The following is a 20,182-nucleotide window of genomic DNA, read 5'->3' on the forward strand; positions in this document are numbered from 1 at the left end:
AGCTTCCTCCCCGTTACCTTTATGTTGAATATTATGTTTAATGTATCCGCCACCTCTACTAACCACTGAATGGCACCAACACATTGGATATCCCTCCACCTATACCTTTTGTATGGAATAATATCTATGGAGTTGGGTTGTACGAACTTTTTCATAAACAGAAGATTACATGCACTAGCAATACTTATTGATTCGAGAAACGGATTTACAGTAGATTTAACCTGAAATTCAGTGATAAACTTTATGCAAGCATTGAGCAGTATGTTTACATCATCAACACAGTATCTTATTAACTGCTCCTTAACATTAAACAATGTATTACCAAGTCTTTCTTTTTCCTTTTTGTACCATTTTTGAAATTTTTGTTTCTCCTTTTTCATATTACTTACATAGTAATATTTAATGTCTGGTAGAGCAACACGTTTTTGTTATCTTTAGTGTTGAGAAAGTGGTACACTTCCCTTAGCTTCAGGTAAATCAAATGCATCGTTTAATTTCTTTGGAAGAAAGTTTAAGCTATCAATAAATTTCAGATATTAAAACTCGTTTGAAAGAATTTTACACCCGTCCGTAATTACGCGGGGTATCCATTTGTCAAGCGTCATTCCCAGCAAAATATAATGCGCATCGTATCTTCTGGCATTATGTGCAATACAAACTATTATATTAATACCAGACACTCTTAACCCTAAATAATCTAAAAAGTTTTGTATACAAGCAACTTAAAATATTTCCTGGGCTCTGCTGCATACACGATACTGTTCATTCGCATTATTGTAGCAATTATAACATCTCTGCTGGCACACAACCAAATTAATCTCATGCTCTGATATACCCACTGTTATTTCCTTATCCTAAACACATTTTTAATCGTAGAATATTAATAACCATTTTTTTTGGGGGGAATAGATACACTGCTAGGCTATATATAACACAGATGTTTCGGTGGTGTCATTGCAGCACATAACACAAAACGACTCACCACAGTCATGGCTTTTCGCACTTTTTTAGCAACATAGGCGTGTAAACATGAATTGTATGTTTTTAAAGTGTTGCATAATAAAGATGATTTGTGATTAGCATAACATAGAGCACCACAAAAACAGCGGTTACATTCTTTACAGTAAATCACATCTTCAGTTGTGGTCCACGGCGGATTGTTCCGGCATTTACCGTACAGGGCTTTACATAACCCACATAGCTGTCTTTTGTATTATATTTCTTATGTCATTCTTCACAATAAGAAACACATGAAAATGCTGCTTTAGGTTGGTAATAACACAGAAGTGATTCTCAATTATAACAGATTGTTACGTTTACCATGTCCATGACCTTCATAAAACATTTTCTCGCTCGACAGACCATCACATACCATTAATGTATAACCTGTTATCTTGAAATTCCATATTTCCGGTATTCCACCAATGTTAACTAGATTTATTTTAGCCGCTCGCCATAAGTCATCAACCATATTAAACATAATTCTGGTCTCTAGTTCAAACCTATCTCTCTCCCTCTTATTTCTATATTTTCGAGTAAGCCTACAGCAACAACCTGTGCATGAGCAAAAGAGTAATTTTCATTATCTTTTTTATCATAACAGAACCCCTATTTCGTCTAATGTATGCAGACGTGCTGGTGAAATTTTGCTTCACTCGGCCCTTACTAATAGATAGTTCAACATGATGAAAATTTACCACAAATGCTGGTGCAAGAAAAATTTATGATTCAAACACTTTATCTACGGCACTCCAGACATTATCAGCATTCATATTTTACCTTCTCTAAACGATAAATAAAAAGGTTTATCAGGATGGTTCTGATTGATAGAAGTAACACGCACCCGATGATGAAGAAGCACATTTCACATTAAATACTCTATTAACTCTCTTATCCATTTCTCAATCCATACAAGAGGGTTTTAACCCTCTGGAGGAGGATTTATTTCAGTCGTGATTAAAGTTCCATTATCCTTAAACTGTTTATAATAATGGTTTGAATCGGATCTGAACATTTAAACAAAATAATAAATAAAAAATAAATTTTCGAAAGGTTACAGTTTCTCCAAATATCTTCGCTTATTTCAGATATGAAATGCTGAGTTAGTTAAAATGGTCCTTTATCCTGCTTGGTACAAAATTAAATACCCCATAAAAAGTTATTTCTTCGTGTATTTGAGTAGCACAAAAAGGTATAAAATTCTGAGGTAGTTAAAATGGTCATTCCCTTATTTTCAGGTTGGCATAAAATTAAATAGGGCACCCTGATTTATTTGTTTAAATAGTACAAAAGGTATAACAATCTGAGATAATTCAAATTCGTGTTAGAAGACCTAGTAGGATGTAAGACGTAATAAGAATGTTAAAAAATCTTTATATACAGAGTTCCATACAAATTAGTTAAAATTGTTATAAAAGGGAGTATCCCTCATAAACTATAAGGCCTAGGTAAAATGAATATTATATTTGTAATCAGCATGTTCGGTAATCTCTATGTACCGAGTTTCATCCAAATCGGTTAAAATTGTTATTCAAAGGCGTATTCCACATAAACTAATATAATATTCGTATTTAGCATGTCCAAGATAAAGGTTGCAAAAAAGGTCTCTGCTACTGGGTTTAAAAATAGCTTTTTAGGATTTGATAATAAAAGTTGGAAAAAGGCCAAAGTCTTTTATAATCTCTAATATTTTATTTAGGGGTTCAGAAAAGGTACCATAAAAAGAACGAGTAGACCCTTATATGCTAATTACCGCTCTAAAGGTTACCGTGTTGGATTATTGTCAAAACTTTCAGAAAATGGAATATTTGATGACCTATTGTTAAATCTGGAAAAACGCCCTCAATACATTGCTCCGTTTTTAAATTAATCAGGTTTCATTATTTGACCTTAGACCTCGATGGTCAGTACTTTTGCGACATGACCTATGTTAAATGTGAAAAGACCACTTCAGTACGTTGTTCCGTTTACGAGTTATTCGGATTAAAATTTGACCTTTCATCGCGATGGTTATTACTTTTGGGACATGTAGTAGTTGATGACTGAGCCATTACCAAATGTGGAAACAGCACCTCAGTATGTTGCTCTGTTTACGTGTTATTCGGTTCTAAATATTTGAGCTTTGAACTCGCTGGTCAGTACTTTTGGTGCATGTAGAAGTAGATGTATGTTTGTGTAATTTCTGGTATGTTACATAGGGGTTGATAAAAGGGAACGAGTACAGCCCGTCTATTTATTCATAGTAGTATGTATTTTCTGCTATGTTACATAGGGGTTAAACTAAGAATTTATAGAATAGAACGAGTATACCCCAAAAAGGGGTCGTAAGAGAGAATGAGTTCTGCTTCCTGGTATATTCAGTAAGCGGCTGGAAAAAAGTGGTCGAGAAAGAGAATGAGTACATACCCCAATACTCTTTTACACCATAGAAAAATGGGTCATAAAAGACTGCATAAAATTATTAAATCAAGCTACAAAAAGTCGGATATCTGGTTACAAAATGCAGCCAAGTGACCCAATCATATTCATTATATTTAAACAGCTGAGTATACTGCAGTCAATAGATCGGAAGTGATAGATGGTGTGGTGATGAAATACTACAATGCCACAACACATTGGTGATATTAGTAAGATAAATCCTGTTACCTTTTGTTTCTGGTGCGACTCAGGACCTAATGGAGACAGGCAGCCTTTTCAGTAGATGGTTTACTGTGCATGAGATGGATAGATGAGTGTGTGATGATATAGGTTCATCAGATGCTGAAGACGTGTGCGATAATATACAGCGCAAGTATCAAAGTCTCGGTCATTGCGGAGAAAACTCAGGAATACAGGATGAGCAGCGTTTCTGATTGTACTTTGAGCGGAGGCCTCAAGATGAGATGATAGTGGAAGAAAATTGATGCGCTCATAGAGAAGGTGTATGTGATGCGGGAGACGTATGCGAAAGATTAAACGAAACATGACATTTGAGAATTGCCAATTTAACATAATACTTTGTTGGAGCTGATAACTGGGCTGTGTGGCCATAAGTGAGAACTGGGCGCATGAATACCTTGTAAGTACTGAGAAGGATATTAGAATTTAGAGTCCACGTGGTAGCTTTTACGCGTTTGAGTAAATTGAGTCGGTTTTTGTCTTTCTCGATGACAGTAAGATGTCGCATTCAAGTGGAAGATGAAACGGATATAACACAGAGGAAGGCGGAAATAAAAGAGTTTGTATATAAGACCTTATCAAAAGCTTTCTCCAGATCGAATAAGACAAAGGAGGAAGGTTTACATGTTAAACTTTATTCTAATATTGTTCATTAGGGGCATAAGTTGATCGTTGATACTGTACGAAGGCCGAAATCCAGCTTGAGGAAGAGGAACAAGATTATGAGCTGAAAGATGATGCTGTAGACATGTGACAAGGATTCATTCCAGAATTTTGCTGAACACAAGAGTGAGGAGAATAGGCCGATACAAACAGACAGTATGGGGTGGTTTGTTTGGTTAGGAAAACGTCAGAGTGATTGATTATTTCCAATGAGTCGGTATGAAGGCTGTGCGTAAAATAAACGTATGGATAGCGGCAAGTAAATGAAGAAGATTATACGGAGCCTCTTTAACATGGCGGTAGCAAATGCAGTCAGAACCACTAACGTAGTTGCATTTCCTGGCTACTGTATAGCTTCCACCGTAATAGGAGCTATGAGAAGATTGTTACCAGGTAAATAATGATTGAGATCTGGATATGAAAGATTTATATTATCTGCTGGGTTGCGGCGAAGAGATGGATCAGGTGATAGCGGAATGAAAATTCCTTGAAGATAATGCGCAAAGGCGTTTCTTTTAGCTGTATCATCAGAAAGTGGTTCGTCTCCATCTAAGAGAGAAAAAGTATCACCGAAGACATCGTCTTCCGAGCACATCAGTAATGTACTGAACTAGAGAAGTAACTAGTAATTGTTAGTGAGAATTTTAATTGGACTTTATTCTTTGCAACGAGCAAGACTTTATGTAGTATATTTGACATTTATGCCAAGTAACGGGTAATATAATACGTTTTGCAGTAATCATTCATGAAAAAAGTTTTCAACTATAGAAATTGTCCGACAACATTTACATGAGTAGACGTACTGCAATCTGTTGTTCTTCTATGTTAGCGTATAAAAAAAACATGAAAACAACAAACTGCAGAACAGTTCTGAACGGACGTTACTGAATTCTCACGATCATTAAAGGGTTATTCTTCGAAAAGTCTCTAAAACCGCCTGGCGCAAAAACGACAACAGACATGTAATTTTACGACGACGACAACCTCTTCGCTTCCGCTTGAAACCGTGAGCGGAAACGATGCAGCCAGTCATTTTTCTTCACTTCGGAGGCTGTGCAGCAAAAGGCGAGAACGGATCGTGATAGTTGGCGGCAATTTGCACACGTGGATATGACCTGTATCGCAATTATGTACCAATAAACAATAAAAAATTAAGCAGTAGTAGATGTTGAATGAGAGTTTTGTTGATGAGTTCTTCTTTGCCATCTACAAGAGCGTAGCGGTCTTCAACATCGAAGCGTTTGGATATATACCCTGAAATTCATCATTATTTAGAGTAACATCGATTCCATGACGCCATACCTACAATAAACAGCAGTTTCCGTTTTATTTTCAGTTAATTAAACCAGGGGCGTCATTTAGGGAGGGCAGGAGGGGGCAATTGCCCCCCCAAGAGTTTGAGGAATACATATACTCTAATCTATTGCCTACTAATATACTAGTACAAAACGTGAAAGTCTTATGTCGATAGTACTCTTGCCCCCCCCCCAAGCGAAGTCTGAAATGACGCCCCTGAATTAAACTTATTGCAATGCAGTAATTTATTTGTTTTTGAAATTAAGAAGAATGCAATTGATTGCAAATTTTACAAGAATAAATCTGTATCTCTCGAACACAACACGTGCCTCTATTACCCTTAATTGCTACTACTTTGTTTCTTCATTTATCACGTCACATTAATTCACGTCTTTCTGTGTATTTTTCGGTCATTGATATTGAATTGTGCTCTCCAATAATCTGTTCCTTGTTCGTATGTTTCACAATGTCTGCTATGCATATATGTTTTGTCGTGAGTAAGTGTTTTTGATTTCTAGCATTTCAATTCTACAGAAAGTATTAAAATCTAGTCTTGGAGAGTAGTCAAGCTTGGAATTCTTTCCAGCTTTGGAATACGACTTGTTCCTGCTCCATTGGGGAAAAATGCAGACGTCATGTCCTCTTTTCTATTAGGGCATATAGACTGATTTACCCAAGGTCATTTAGGGAAAAACTGCCTTTTTAGGGAAAGTTCTACACTGACATTTTGACCACACGTGGTGATCATCTGGCGTTTCTCACACATGAGTCGAGAACTAAACCGTTGGAGTACGGATTTTTGAGATTAGAATTGTAGAGTGAACATCTTACATTTCTGGTGAGATTAAAAGATATTTATTGGTAGAATCTTCTTGTCATTCCCATATATCTAAATTAACTGCTACCTGTTCGTCCGATAAGTGAGTTGAACTGTTTCCGATCTTTCATATGCAAGTCTCCGCTTATCATATTTGTACTTATGTGGAATATATACTTAAAAGTTTTATTGTGATTTTTTATATTAGCTGTCCCCAATATTCTGATTTCCATCCAAGTGAGTTTCCTCGTACCAAAAAAATGTAACGTAGTGTCAGCCTTTCCTATTTTAACGTTAGTTTCTCAATCATAACTAAGGCTCAGTAGTAGAACGTTCACTTCTGGTGCTTGGGGTCCTCGTGTTCGATCCCAGCCCCCGCCAAGTGAACTTTGTTGTGGACAAACACCGTGTCCGTGGATTTCCTCGGGGTTCTCCAATCCACCGTTTCATTCATTACTCATCATCACCGTCTCCTTTAGCCTCACAGGCATAGGCGTGGGACGTAAAACTCGAATATTTCATTTCATTTCAATCGGAACTAAATCCGTCCTTTCTGTAACGCTACATGGTCTCGGTTCACATTTTTAGAATGTTACACTAGGGTGTGAGGATATTATTTTTTTAAAATGTCAAGAGTTCTGCACTAAAGAAGTTTCCAAGATCTGGAGAACGCAAGGGAAACTTTCAAGTTCTCTTTCCCCCTTTAGAAATTGAATCTCATAAAGTCACGTCTTTTGTGCAATCTGGGTAAAATAGGACTATTTGTGAAAAAATACAAAGTTTTGGTTTCAATAGTTTCGGCTATTTATTAATGAGTGAAGCATTAGATTTAGATCTAAAAGTTGAATCAAGATCATTATATCATCGTTGAATACCATTACTGCTGGCAAAGAACATTCCATTCATCATACGTATAGAATTTAAAGCAGAAAATATTAAATTTTAAAGTCCATTAAAATTCAATGTATATTGACAGAAATTATATTCAAATTAAACCGTTTTCTATTCTCCATTCTTTTTAAAAAATAAAAAGGAAATAAATGTTCATATTTACTATTTCTATAAATAATTTTCTTTAAGGTAATTGGGAAGTCACATAAACATTAAACTGAATTATATGGCCAATTTTGGGTTATTCACATCTCTGATCAATAGTAACCGAAAAGCTTCTAAATACTGGGTATTGCTTAGAAATATTTCGGTTCTTTCATAGTCAAACCGGGATGTGATGGGCGTAGTTACATTTAACTAATATTTAGAAGTTACCAGCGAACTTTCTTCAGCTAGCCTCCTTCTACATCCAAACTGCGTTAATTAATTCTTATTTCTACGTATATGCTTTTTGCGTATTCTTTCCTTTTATCTCTCTCTTTTACAGAAAAAATGGCAAGTAGGGAAATTAACTTTGCAAACCTTTCAAATGAAAATGCAACAGGATTGACTCAACCCCGTCAAAGTGGAATGTCTTCATTTCGAACACTTTCCGATAGCGCATTGTTTCTTATGTCACATATATACCGTTGTGATCAGGATACTCCATTCACTGATATACAGGTAAGTAAGTTCTATCATTGTTACTATTATTATTATTATTATTATTATTATTATTATTATTATTATTATTATTATTATTATACTTCCAAACTTTGCTATATACAGGATGTCACGTAATTTCTATTACAGCTTTTGGGACTTCTAAATAGACAAACAACAACAAAATCTATTGACAAAGATTCGAAAGCGGCACTGTTTACGAGTTACGAGCGAGGGAAATGTGATAGCACGAAATTTTGACACGATATAGGACAAGGACGAATGACCTTCAGACACTTGTGAAATTGCACACGGAAAGTTATAACCGTATTATCCAATAATATTAATATCAAACTTTTAGAACAATTGCGCAAGGGATTCCCCAAAAGAAGTAATGGATTCCCGCTTATGTTTCCAAACAAAGATCGGTCAAAATGAGCTGGAAAGAAAAGAGCATTTTATATTAAGTAGAATCACTCCGTGCCACGTCGATAGTGAAAACAGAATAAAAGATGCAGTATGGAGAATTACGAGGTTGCTATGAGTTGTTGCATAACTAACAGTAAACACGTTGCAACCATATTAGAAACATTATTGTATTATTAGAGGTTAGATATTTTGTTATCAAAGCGTGGAACATTACACCCTCCATTGGTAGTACAAAATAAAAGATGAAGTATGGAGAATTACGAGGTGGCTATGAGTTGTTGCATAACTATTAGTAAACCCGTTGAAATCATATTAGAAACATTATTGTATTATTGGAGGTTAGATATTTTGTTACCAATGCGTAGAATATTACACTCTCCATTGGAATTACAGAATAAAACATACAGTATGGTAAATTACGAGGTTGCTACGAGTTGTAGCATAAATATTAGAAAACACGTTGAAATCACATTAAAAACATAATCGTATTATTGGAGGTTAAATATTTTGTTATCAATACGTGGAACATTACACTTTCCATTGGTAGTACAAAATAAAAGATGCACTATGGAGAATTACGAGGTTGCTATGACTTGTTGCATAACTATTAGTAAACACGTTGCAATCATATTAGAAACATTATTTTATTATTGGAGGTTAGATATTTTGTTATCAGAGCGTGGAACATTACACCCTCCATTGGTAGTACAAAATAAAAGATGCAGTATGGAGAATTACGAGGTGGTTATGAGTTGTTGCATAACTATTAGTAAACCCGTTGAAAACATATTAGAAACATTATTGTATTATTGGAGGTTAGATATTTTGTTACCAATGCGTAGAATATTACACTCTCCATTGGAATTACAGAATAAAACATACAATATGGTAAATTACGAGGTTGCTACGAGTTGTAGCATAAATATTAGAAAACACGTTGAAATCACATTAAAAACATAATCATATTATTGGAGGTTAAATATTTTGTTATCAATACGTGGAACATTACACTTTCTATTGGTAGTACAAAATAAAAGATGCACTATGGAGAATTACGAGGTTGCTATGAGTTGTTGCATAACTATTAGTAAACACGTTGCAATCATATTAGAAACATTATTTTATTATTGGAGGTTAGATATTTTGTTATCAGAGCGTAGAACATTACACCCTCCATTGGTAGTACAGAATAAAAGATGGAGTATGGAGAATTACGAGGTTGCTATGAGTGGTTGCACAACTATTAGTAAACCCGTTGAAATCATATTAGAAACATTATTGTATTATTGGAGGTTAGATATTTTGTTACCAATGCGTAGAATATTACACTCTCCATTGGAATTACAGAATAAAACATACAGTATGGTAAATTACGAGGTTGCTACGAGTTGTAGCATAAATATTAGAAAATACGTTGAAATCACATTAAAAACATAATCGTATTATTGGAGGTTAAATATTTTGTTATCAATACATGGAACATTACACTTTCCATTGGTAGTACAAAATAAAAGATGCACTATGGAGAATTACGAGGTTGCTATGAGTTGTTGCATAACTATTAGTAAACACGTTGCAATCATATTAGAAACATTATTTTATTATTGGAGGTTAGATATTTTGTTATCAGAGCGTGGAACATTACACCCTCCATTGGTAGTACAGAATAAAAGATGGAGTATGGAGAATTACGAGGTTGCTATGAGTGGTTGCATAACTATTAGTAAACACGTTGAAATCATATTAGAAACATTATTGTATTATTGGAGGTTAGATATTTTGTTATCAAAGCGTGGAACATTACACTCTCCATTGGTAGTACAGAATAAAAGATGCAGTATGGAGAATTACGAGGTTGCTATGAGTTGTTGCATAACTATTAGTAAACACGTTGAAATCATATTAGAAAAATTATTGTATTTTTGGAGGTTACATATTTTGTTATCAATTCGTGGAATATTACACCCTCCATTGCTAGTACAAAATAAAAGATGCAGTATAGAGAATTGCGAGGTTGCTATGAGTTGTTGCATAACTATTAGTAAAAACGTTGAAATCATATTAGAAACATTATTTTATTATTGGAGGTTAGATATTTTGTTATCAAAGCATGGAACATTACACTCTCCATTGGGAGTAGAGAATAAAAGATGCAGTATGGAAAATTACGAAGTTGCTATGAGTTGTTGCATAACTATTAGTAAACACGTTGAAATCATATTAGAAACATTATTGTATTATTGGAGGTTAGATATTTTGTTATCAATGCGTGGAATATTACACCCTCCATTGGTATTAAAAATAAAAGATGCAGTATAGAGAATTTCGAGGTTGCTATGAGTTGTTGCATAACTATTAGTAAACACGTTGAAATCATTAGAAACGTTATTGTATTATTGGAGGTTAGATATTTTGTTATCAATGCGTGGAACATTACGCCCTCCATTGGTAGTACAGAATAAAAGATGGAGTATTGAGAATTTCGAGGTTGCTATGAGTTGGTGCATAACTATTAGTAAACACGTTGAAATCATATTAGAAACATTATTGTGTTATTGGAGGTTAGATATTTTGTTATCAAAGCGTGGAACATTACACTCTCCATTGGGAGTACAGAATAAAAGATGCAGTATGGAGAATTACGAAGTTGCTATGAGTTGTTGCATAACTAATAGTAAACACGTTGAAATCATATTAGAAACATTATTGTATTATTGGAGGTTAGATATTTTGTTATCAATGCGTGGAACATTACAGTCTCCATTGATAGTACAAAATAAAACATGCAGTATGGAGAATTACGAGGTTGCTATGAGTATTTGCATAACTATTAGTAAACACGTTGCAATCATATTAGAAACATTAATGTATTATTGGAGGTTTGATAATTTGTTATCAATGCGTCGAATATTACACTCTCCATTGGTAGTACAGAATAAAAGATGCAGTATGGAGAATTACGGGGTTGCTATGAATTGTTGCATAACTATTAGTAAACACGTTGCAATCATATTAGAAACATTAATGTATTATTGCAGGTTAGATAATTTATCAATGCGTGGAACATTGCACTCTTCATTGGTAGTACAACAAACAAGTATGTAGTAGTTTTCATTACACTTTGTTGCTGAACCCACAAATAGTATTTTCTACCTCCTGTATTGTGTTGTCAAATCTGTCGTCTACATGATAATCTAGATTGTCCTGTGCATTGACGTACCCTACATTGCTAATGAGATACGTTATTCGAATGTTTGCACTAACACAAAATAACATGGAATGATACGCGAAAGAATGTTAGGACATTTGAGGGACTATTCACCGAGTGTTCGTAAGTCGTAAAAGTATGCTGAAGATATGACCTAACAGAATAATATACTACAGAGCGGTACGCATTCCAGTAGATAGGAAAACAGAAATGTCTTTGGAACCCGTGAACGCTTAGTTAGAAGCCAATCTGCGTTACCACTCGCCCACAGGGGACACGTGAAACAATGAGTGGCATATCCCAAGCGTTGTTGGAAAATTGTACCAAACCGCCTTCTATCTCGTCTCTCTTATCTCATTTCTTGAACTCAGCTTTTAACAATAACTTTCAGTCATATCCTACTCACAGTGTGGGAACCAGAACCATTCATCAAAAATACATAATATGTTTGTGATTTATTGCCAGTACGTATCGAAAGCTCAGGGCGAGATAGATGAGGGCAAACAATTTGGAAAACAATGACTTTGGCCTTACAGAAGGTATCTCAATATTTATCTTGTGAGAAAGACCAAAACCAGGGAAACTGTCCATCAGCATGGTTGCAGCAGTATGGGTCGTGCCTACGCTCAATACAAACATACCACATGACAAGCAGACGCACAAAATACTTTCTGCATTGTACATGTCACTTAATGAAATTTTCTGGTAATGCAGATAACGTGAGTCAAAAAAAAAAAAAAAAAAAAACGAAGACGGAAACATGCGAAACTTATCCTTCAAGATTGCCACGAGACACGCATTATTCATCACAACCTGAGCCAGAAACACAATCTGCCCCCTTTGTTGTTCGTCGTGGAGCGCGTATGTTTGTGTGTGTGTGTGTGTGTGTTCGACGTAACATACTAAGAGAGAAAATAAGCAGACAATACATCACGTTTGTGAATGGCAGGAATATAAGTAATTTGGCAGAAATAAAGTTTAATCGGTTTGACCTTCCGAGTTCTTCTCATGCATAATTTTGGTTCTGACTTCGAATGCCATATTACCATATCTATCAACAAGACCAGCAAGCTGGTACAACGAAGACATGCTTTCTCGTGTGGCTTTCCAACTGGAGTGTACAAAGTTCACGCTGCCAGCTATTGCGCATGATATGGCGTACACCTATCAATACTATCTTCCCTGCATTAAAAAGATGTGTTTTGTGATCGTGGCCAGCGAAGAATCTCTTTTGATCTAATCGTGCAGTTTAAGGCAATGGCCGAGTTCACGTTTCATGAGATTCCGGAAATCTATTAATTTGTGGCAGAGTCCGTCGTAATGGAAGGCATTCTCGTCTTCTTTACACCGAGCGCTTTCCACATCGTCGAGTGCCGTCACGTGCTATCTTTACCAGACTAGAACATCGGTTAGGGAGACAACTCAGTTCACAGTAAACTGAATCGACTGTGGTACTCCGAGGCGTGTGCAAACCCCGCAGTTTGAAGAGTAAGTGCTTCGATGTGTAAAAGATGATCCACCGACGAGCACCCGACGAATTACTTCCGTGGGAGTAGGCCAACAGTTTAACGGGTTTTACTCGACGAATACATGCATTCATACCGTATTACGCAAGTTCAGAGACTTGGGTCCAGCCGATTTTGAGATACGTGTAGACTTCAGCAACTGGGTTCTTCAGCGCTGTGAAGAGGATCATACATTTGTCCATCACATACTCTTCACTGACGAGGCCACCTCGTCTAGCCTTTGTGCTTAACTGTCATAATAGCCATATATGGGCTACAGAAAATCCTCATGGTATTCGAAAATGCGTATTTGAGGAACGATTCAGTGTGAATGTATGTGCAGGAATCATAAATGTACGATTAACTGGACCATATCTTCTCTTACCACGTCTCACCGGTAATGGAATAAATTCCTCTTCGAATCCAACAGCGCATTTGGTTTCAACACGACAGAGCTTCTCTCCACTTCACACGGGCTGTACTGGATTATTTAAAGATTTCTTTTGAAGAACAATGGATGGGTTGCGGTGGTCCAAGAGCGTGACCATCACGCTCCCCCGACCTAATGCCAGTGGATTTCTTTCTGTGCTGATACGTGAAGACGTTGATGTATGAAACCTGGGTTGGTGTATGAGTAGGAGCAAGATCTCGTGGGACACATTGCAGCTGCGGCCAAGAAAATCAGAGACATACAGGCCGCTTTAGATCGCGGCTATGCAAACGTGCGTCGTCGGTGTGAGGCATGCATCGCTGTTAATAGTCGTTGCTTCCAGCTGCTCTTATTGTACAAGTCGCTTCATACAATAGACTCCCGATTTGTGTTTTGGACCACCACAATGCGTACTTGTTGCTTCGAACTTGATAAGTGGCACGTATCGACCTAGTAACCAGTGTTTTCTTTGTGAGTATTCAAAGTGTCTTGCATTACAAACATATTTCTAGTATTGTGCCTTTGTCGCACGGACCGTTAATGTCCGCCGCAGGTTCCCTCAGTGATTGTTGTTTGTGCAAAGAGAACACGATTGAGTCGTACTGTTCGCTTCCCACTTCTGCTTTCCTTTCTACTAAAATGCGTTCTGCTCTATAGTAATTATTTTGTTAGGTCATATCTTTTGTAGGTCTCACGAACACACGGTAAATAGTCCTTCAGAATTCCTAACATTCTTTCATGTATCACTCCATGCTGTTTAGTCGTAGTGCAAACATTCACACAAATTGTTTCATTTCCACTGTAGGGTGCGTCAGTGCAGAGGACAATCTAGTACATATCATGTAGACTTCAGTTTGATGCCACATTAATACAGGACGTAGAACATACTATTTTGTGGTTTAGCAACAAAGTGTTATAAAAAGACTCCGTACTTGCTTCTGATACTACGAATATAGAATGCAACATTGCATGCATTGATAACGAATAATTCTAAAATTCAATAATACATTATGTTTCTCATATTGTTGCAACATGTTTACTAGTTGTTATGCAACTACTCATAGCAACCCCACAATTCTCAATATGGTATCTGTTTCCACTATCGACATGGCACAGAGTAATTATACTTTAATATTAAATACTCTTTCCTTTTGATTGATGTTTATTTGCAAACATAAGAGGTAATTCATTACTTCTTTGAGGAATTCATAGCGCAATTGTTCTGAAAGTTTCATTTTGAATTTGTTTGATACAACGGCTATAACTTCCTGTGTACACTTCCACACCGAGTGTCTGAAGGTCATTCGTCTTTGTCCTATATTGTGCCAACGTTCCGTGCTGTCACATTTTTCATGCTCGTAGCTCGTAAACGATGCCACCTTCGAATATTTGACGATATATTTTGTTGTTTGTTTTGATGTCACTTTCAACTCGCAAAGCCTGTCTTATTTATGACGAAACACCCTCTCTAGGTATGATAAGTCTCATATGATATAATATTTCGGCTTGAGTTGTGATTAGTTGTAGAATTCCTGGAAAGAGGATATAGATGAACATACTTCATCACGTGCAGTGTACGCGCAGCATCCTGATGAGTCCAGTGTTTGACTTACTTTTGTATAAGAAACACTTTTTAACAATTTATTTTTGAAATTAGTATTCCTACTTCTTCATTTGTTTCTGGTTGTGGTTTTGTTGGTTCTCATTTTTATTCGTTCTTTTTTCATTTTGTTCCAGTGTCGTGTGCTTTCGTCTACTGCAATGGAGATTTGGTGCATGTCTTATTACTTTTTATCGCGTTGGCATTACACTAATCAAATATGAGGACCTTCCTAAGATATAAGGATATCGTTAGTTCTCGCAGCCAATGCCATCAGTATATGTACGGTTTTCGCCGGCAATTCATGTGGTTTGAATATCACATAGAGTGAAATGTACACGTCTCATACAGAAAATGACACTAATCTGCAATTCAATCACTTGTGTAGTGTTGCGGGTCCAATAATTCATTACCTTGAAATTATAATAAAAGAGTCAGGACGAAATATCGGTATAGATTCCAAGTGTCCGAGCGATGTGAAGAGCTTGCTTCTTCCTATCGTGTACTAGATGATATGCTGATCTTCTTACGGGAAGAGGTTCACGGATAATATCTGAACCCTCTTTTCCTTTATAATACCCACTTTAAGAAAAGTGTAATGATGAAAATTCGTAAGATGCTCTACTTTCGGCATAAATTTCGAAACACCCTACCTCCAACTCTAAAACTCACTCTTTAATCGAAATGATAGATAAACACTCTGTTTGAGGTAGATTCATTGTTCCAAAACCATTTCAAACAGGTCTGCCTTTTTTCCGTCCCCAAAACTAGGGATTGGACAATAATTTAGGTTCTGTAGGGCATTTCATTTTTCATCCTTCCTTATCTTCCCCATGTTGATGGGAGCTAAACGTGTAGTTAGTCAACATAGGCAAAGCACTATTTATCTCAGCGACCCTGAAATTCTATTCGGCCATTTTCGATTACAATTTCATCTCCTTGCATCCACTTCTTCTATATGCAAGAGTGTATTACCCACACTGGGGCTAACTGTGGGCTTAAACGGCATACAGAATGTCACTATTAATCTCAGTGTCTCTTAAAACAATTGATGGGACCAATATATAGTTTATTTTCGATTCTTATCTCATTTTCGTCATTCGTATTAGCACCTCTAGGAGCGTGTACTCCACGGTGCTCCACAAGAGTTACAACTATCCTTCTCTTAGATCTTGGAGTCGTTTCTGCAAAACTTTTCTGTGGACGTCCACGACTGCTGCGTGTATCACCCGCATCCTGTTGAAATGAACATGACGCTATTTTATGTATTCCTAAATCAAGACTGGCATCCTCATTTAACCATAGATCATTATATTTAAAAAAAATAGTCGTAGTTCTACCATATTTCACCCGTCTGAATCTAATTTTCGCACACAGAATACTAATGTGTCGTTCTTCACCAGCTACTGCACATCTTTTGGGTGTTCGTGCAAATCAAACTGTTCCTTTACGTACTTCCAAATGTCTTCATTACGTACATTTTTGACACATTTGTTCCACAACTCAAACATAATTCGACTCGTTAATGCACACATTATCAATGAAACAATATTATTGTCACTCTGTTTGCACCTGTTTGCAGCAAACACTTTTTTGTGTCCCTTTATCAACACTACAAAAAATATATTTACAAAGTTTCATCACGGAAGACAAAAGAAGTCTACTTTTAGAAGTCTTTTAGAAGTCTACATGAAAAAGTCTTTTCAGTAAATAAATCCGCCAGAACAACAGTAAAGAATATATTATTGGCATATGTTGCATTGGAATAATCTATTGATTTCTGGAGCTCTGAAGTTGTTTCGTTCAAAGATTGTGTTTTCATTGACAAGCAAAATAGTACAAGAAGAATGAAAATTAAGTCCAGAGCGTAAAATGTTTTTGGGCTATTGGAAGACATCAAGCAATACTAGCACTAGTTTCTCTTGTTGACTATATATATTTACCTCACAACACATAATACACAATAACGTAATCTCAAACTTTTCCTCAAAACCTGATCACAATTTCTACTTTTTTCTAACTTTCTCTTCTTTTTAGATGGGCACATGCATATTTGTTCCATCCTCAACATCCTCCTTCTCTTCAAGGAAACATTATTCGTATCCTCATCTATCAGGAGACCCTCTTATTACTATGACGATAAACTTTTCAAGTGATAACAGGACAGGTCCGGCTTTTTAAAAATCATCAGAAACAGGTGAGTGCGTAAATTAGTACCTGTTTACCTTAGCAATACTTAATATATTTATATTGTAATATAATATATATAAGCTATAAAATATAAAGTGTTGCAGCGTAACGAACACCCTCACACGCCAGGTGCAAGCCGTCAGCATTTCTCGGCATACCAGCAAGAAATTTACCATTAAAAATTTCGCGTTTAAATTTCCCCTACCTACATACAATTTACTTATAATGGCTATATTTTTAGAGACGTAAATATAAATATGAAAATTGCCTATAAAATGGTTAGAAATAAAAACAATGTCCCTAGGATTGCTATTAGTACAGAATTAGCAACCCTGAACTTTTGGGCGTACCTTTGTACTTATCAGCGCCCTGATATCAGAGTTCCCAGTCCTTTCTCTCTCTCTTTGTTAAAGGGCGGGGTCAAGTAATTAGATACTTATGAAAAAGGAAAGACATGCTTACGTTCGTTCAAAGAAGAAGCAACTGGTAAAATCCCAGCTGCCTTTAAAGCGGTACTGCGAACCACTGATTGTGGTTAATGTAGAGAATTTAAGTTCAATTCTAGCATCTTCGTTATTATCAATTATTAATACCTTTACAAGTAATAAAGGTACTGGATTCAAATTCAGTATTCTCTCGTAAGCAATAATAACATATCTATCTTACTTTACCGTATAATGTTAAAAGGTATAACATCGTCAAACACCACCCCAAAACTTGTAATTAAATATATTTTCATCTATTGATTCGAACTGCTGTCTAGGTTATTGCGTGTGAAATGTTCGTTATTGAGTCAGTAGGAAGCTTACCTCAGCAACACAACGATGGTATTAACTAATGTCACGTGCTTAACGTCACAAACTTAGTACTTGTTGAGCAAACGGGCTGGAGCACTCAGATAATCAGGAGACATTGTGCTGCTGAACAGGGTTGTATGTTACACAATGGAGAAGACAATTCTCAGTGTTTTTTTTCGTACGACTTAAAATTGAGACATTCTGAAAGGAACCGCAGAAAACCATACCTGCGCACTTAGGCCTGGAGTGAGGAATGAAATACCATCCTCGGTTCGTCTGTCAAATTTTGTTCCGGTAACAGTATTGCAAATTGAGTAATCTGAACACCAACCAGTGTCACGTTGGAATAGACTCTTTAGAAACACCATGATCTCAAATCCTCGGAGAAAGGTTTGTTCTCTTACATATTAGTGTGTCAAACTCCATATTACTGTAGTTTCATGGCTCCAAGCAATGAGTAAAATAAAAAATACTTGTGAATATCACATGAGTTGACACCAGCCAACAGAAATCGTCATGTGGATGTGTGCAGTTCTGAAAGTGTAAGAAAACCTTGGAAGGTGTATTGTATCGCAAGGTCACTTAAGATGATAACTAATCTTCTATGACAATCTTAAATGATCTACGGGGCAATCCAAATGAAATCGACCAATGATTCCTTTTGCTGACAATTTTTTCCTTAATTTTTTACCTAAGTTTGTATTACATTTAAGAAGTCGAAAACTAGCATTCATTTATTTTTTAGCCGCGCAGGTTTTGTAGTAGCGGCCATTTTATATAAACGCCTGAGCACATTTTGAACTATTTAGTGCATTCCGTTAAACGTTGTAACTTCTTAGGTTTTAACGACAATGAGTTGAAACCAATATGAAGATATGAAAGATAATGGAATGGGCAATATTCTATGTTCTGTGCAGATTGAGATGTGCTTCAGAACGGCGAGGAAAGGAGCTGTGAACATTAAGCTAAAAATGCTAGAAATTGCAATTTCGGTATGCACATTTTCAAACGAAATAAAGTAGACTCACCTTCAATTCTTTGTCTACATAGAGACTAGATAATAGACAACGTCTTAAATAAGTTTCAGATCTCAGAACTATATACTTGATTTTTTGGAAATTTTAAAACATTGCAAAATTTCGAAAATCGTGTATTTTGACCATCAAGTATCTCAGGAAGGACAAAAGTGAAAAATACCAAATTTGTACAAAATAGACTATAGTTGTTTGCAGTAACAAGTGGGTAAAATTGTATCACTGACACTCGAGTAGTTACTGAGCTATAATGGTTTTCTTCACTGGAACTTAAGATCATGAAGCGTATTGGAGTGAATATAAACTTTGTAGGAAAAGTCAAAATAATAACGGAATAATGTTAAATGGGTTAAGTGTGCATAATTTATGAATCATATCTTGTACGAGAAACGAAAGTCATCTGTTATTTCTTTTCTGCCTATAGCGCTGCTGTTAAGACATCAGTGAGGTAAATAGTTGACTAATTGAAGGGCTGACCGAGAGAGGGGGGCCAAACCACACGCCAACGAAAAATGGGAATGCATTGGTGGAAATGCATTGTGCTGTCATGTGTCTATCAGTTTCCGAAATAAGTATGTGTGATTTGTTTCCCGTGTGTTCAAAAATAGAAATGAAATATGTGACGGTTTGCGGCACAACAACTCGTGTCCTGAGAAAAGGGGTCAAACCACAATCCAGCTAGAACAGACAATCAGAAGACACGTCTGCTTGTAAACAAAGATGGTGGAACCTGGTAGCACGCTACCAAACACAACGGCAACAAAAATTCGAAAACATGTGTTAAATGTGGGAACAAAATATAGCTAGAAAGGAATGAAACAGTGAACAGCAATGCAATGTGAAAAATATATACATGGGTATGTGGCTAGAAACAGTAGCATCCCCTGGTTCACTTGAAATCGGATCGTGCTTGCTGGATATTTTTCTGAATCCGTGCCATGTTCTACATAAGATAGAACTATGTTTCTTTTCGAACTGCTTCTTTGGACAAAACAAGAACATTACCACTTTCTTGTGTATTAC

General features: G+C 36.2%; 1 protein-coding gene across 4 annotated transcripts in view; it reads left to right on the plus strand.

Annotated features, from left to right (window-relative positions):
• Positions 1-20,182, plus strand: part of LOC145685835 (uncharacterized) — a 99,277-nt gene that overhangs the window by 38,308 nt on the left and 40,787 nt on the right. For all 4 annotated transcript variants that reach the window (XM_081758430.1, XM_081758431.1, XM_081758429.1 and 1 more), the window contains one exon: positions 7,812-7,987. In XM_081758430.1, the coding sequence (XP_081614556.1) occupies positions 7,817-7,987 (171 nt within the window). In that variant the 5' untranslated portion in view covers positions 7,812-7,816. The remainder of the gene's footprint in view (positions 1-7,811; positions 7,988-20,182) is intronic.

This window comes from Thermobia domestica, chromosome 5 (assembly GCF_964235325.1).
Source record: "Thermobia domestica chromosome 5, izTheDome1.hap1.1, whole genome shotgun sequence".
NCBI classification, from domain to species: Eukaryota; Metazoa; Arthropoda; class Insecta; order Zygentoma; family Lepismatidae; genus Thermobia; species Thermobia domestica.